Source organism: Apaloderma vittatum, unplaced genomic scaffold (genome assembly GCF_000703405.1).
Source record: "Apaloderma vittatum isolate BGI_N311 unplaced genomic scaffold, ASM70340v1 scaffold35214, whole genome shotgun sequence".
NCBI classification, from domain to species: Eukaryota; Metazoa; Chordata; class Aves; order Trogoniformes; family Trogonidae; genus Apaloderma; species Apaloderma vittatum.
Window position 1 is genome coordinate 7611 of NW_009713822.1, and position 236 is coordinate 7846.

A 236-nucleotide genomic window follows, 5' to 3' on the forward strand; every position below is an offset into this window, starting at 1 on the left:
CGGGGCAGCACCACCCCCCCCGGGAGCCACTGCTTGCCTGGGGAAGGAGCCCTGCGGCCTCACTGCTCTTGCTCTCTCCTCCAGGCAAGAACGACGCCTGCGAGGCATTCATCTGCAACTGCGACCGCACGGCTGCCATGTGCTTCGCCAAGGCGCCCTACATCAAGCAGCACGAGAGGCTGGACACCAAGAAATACTGCAACTAGGCCTCGGCCTCCCGCTCCCGCCCCTCGGGG

The 236-nt window shown here is 66.5% G+C and overlaps 1 protein-coding gene across 1 annotated transcript in view; it reads left to right on the forward strand.

Annotated features, from left to right (window-relative positions):
• The window catches only part of PLA2G1B (phospholipase A2, group IB (pancreas)), a 1844-nt gene extending 1638 nt beyond the window's left edge, over window positions 1-206 (forward strand). The window contains exon 4 of the mRNA XM_009868518.1: window positions 85-206. Coding sequence (XP_009866820.1) covers window positions 85-206 — 122 coding nt within the window. The remainder of the gene's footprint in view (window positions 1-84) is intronic.
• Window positions 207-236: the final 30 nt, after the last annotated feature.